The 2,075-nt window shown below is 54.6% G+C and overlaps 1 protein-coding gene across 1 annotated transcript in view; it reads left to right on the top strand.

Annotated features, from left to right (window-relative positions):
* Positions 1-303, top strand: part of LOC113429704 (maestro heat-like repeat-containing protein family member 7) — a 48,050-nt gene extending 47,747 nt beyond the window's left edge. Inside the window, 1 exon segment of the mRNA XM_087967511.1 lies at positions 26-303. Within this exon segment, the coding sequence (XP_087823637.1) occupies positions 26-303 (278 nt within the window).
* Positions 304-2,075: the final 1,772 nt, after the last annotated feature.

Here is a 2,075-nt window from a genome sequence, read left to right as displayed (position 1 = left end):
CTAATTCTAATTCTATCTCTTCCAGCCCTTTCCAAACTGCAGCACGACCCGGATCCTTCGGTCCGCATGGCGGCTATGGAAGCCATGCAGATGGTCCAGGATGCTTGCGGGGGGCCCTCCATCGCGCTTCGGAGCCAGACCCACTTCAACTTGGACAGGGAGGAGCGCCTCTTCTCCCAGGGACACTGGGAAGCGCCGGATCCCTCGCTGACCCATCGTTGGAATCCATCGTCCCCGGTCTCCCATAGGATAGTGACTGGCTTCGTCCGGAGGCGGCAGTCAGGGGCTGCACGCCAAACCTGACCCACATCCGCGGGAAGGATGGCAGACCAGGACAGGCAGCTGGCTCTTCCGGGAGCGGTGGGCTGCGTCAGAACTGATCTAGAACCCCCCCCCCACCCCAATCCGGAAGGGATCCCCATGAGAAAGCCGGTGATGGACGTGATCCAGTCCCATGGTAGCGTCCGGAAGTCCGAGGCGACCGTGGCAGAGTGAATTTTTCTAGCGAGGCTAATCCGGTCAGTTTCCCTGCCTAGCAGAACGGGCTCATCCACATTTCTTTGTTAGTGTCTCGTTTTCTCCTGGCGCCACTTTTGAGCAAACTTGCAAGGGTGAGGAACCAATTGGGAAGGAGGATGAAAACCATCCCGCAGAGAACGGAATCGCAACGTTTCGATCGAAAGCAGCCTAGTAAAATGAAAGGCAGGTAGTGCTCGACGTACCATGTCCACGTTGGGACCGCTGAAAATTACAAAGCACTGACAAAAGGGACTTTGGATCCGTTCTCACGCTTATGACCGTTGTGGCGTTCCCACGGTCAGAGGATCAAACTTCCGATGCTGGGCAACTGGCATGTACTTATGACTGTTGCAGTGTCCCCAGTGGTAGGATTCAATTTTTTTTTACTACAGGTTCTGTGAGCGTGGCTTGGTGGGCATGGCGTGGCTTAGTGGGTGTGGCTTGGTGGGCATGGCAGGGGAAGGATATACTGCAAAATCCCCCTTCCCTCCCCACCCCACTAGCCTGCTTTCCAGCTCTGTTCTCCTGGGCAGGGCAACCAAAGGAGACCCAGCTGATCAGCTGTGACCATGGCTTGATGGGCATGGTGTTCTGTGGGTGTTGTAGTGATGGCATGACATGGCTTAGTGGGTGTAGCTTGGTGGGCGTGGCAGGGGAAAGGATATACTGCAAAATCCCCTTCCCACTAACCTGCTTTCCAGCTCCGTTCTCCTGTGCAGGGCAACCAAAGAAAACCCAGGCGAACAGTTGGGACTCGATGGGAGGCAGAGGATAGATGGGGTTGGTGGGGCCAGTCAGAAGTGGGATTGGCCGGTTCTCTGAACTACTCAAAAGTTCTACTACCAGTTCTCCAGAACCGGTCAGAACCAGCTGAATTCCACCTCTGAGCATCCCAGGGGTCACCTGATCACCATTTGTAACCTTCCCAGCCATCTTCCAACAAGCAAAGTCAATGGAGGAAGCCCGACTCGCTTAACGACTGCACGATTCACTTTATTATGACTGCAGTGATTTGCTTAACAACCGTGTCCAGAAAGGTCCTAAACTGAGCCAAAACTCGCTTAACAGCTGCCTCGCTTAGCGATGGAAATGTTGGACTCCGTTGTGGGCATAGGCCCAGGGCTACCCGTAGGGACAGCCGTTAAGCGAGAGAACCTCACTTTAACGACTCCCACCAACCGCTCTTCTTTCTTGGCTGCGGCTGTTAAATGAACGTCAGTCGTTAAGCGGAGCTTTCTGAAGCACTGTGTGGAAGAGATCGGACGGCCCCATTGGGCCACTGCAGAATCAGCCGCCATTTTTTTTTCCAAGTGACCGGAAATCAAAGCATCCGGTCGAAATATGGCAGCCACATCTGGAATAACACCAGGTATCTGACCAGAGTGCAGAGTGCTGCAGAAAACTCCGGACATCTTGAAAAGTCAATGTGCGTAAGTGCATGATGGGTGATGATGGTGTAAGAAGGTAAGTGGATGATGGGTGATGGGGGGGTAAGGGGGAGACTTACCTGGGGGGGACCCAGGGATGGGGAAGCCTCCAGGACCCCATGTGGGGGG

This window comes from Notechis scutatus, chromosome 5 (genome assembly GCF_049901735.1).
Source record: "Notechis scutatus isolate UNSWTSFEM ecotype Mainland chromosome 5, rNotScu1.2, whole genome shotgun sequence".
In the NCBI taxonomy this organism is placed as follows: domain Eukaryota; kingdom Metazoa; phylum Chordata; class Lepidosauria; order Squamata; family Elapidae; genus Notechis; species Notechis scutatus.
Note: the sequence above shows the minus strand (reverse complement) of the source record. Positions and strands in the feature narration are given on the sequence as shown.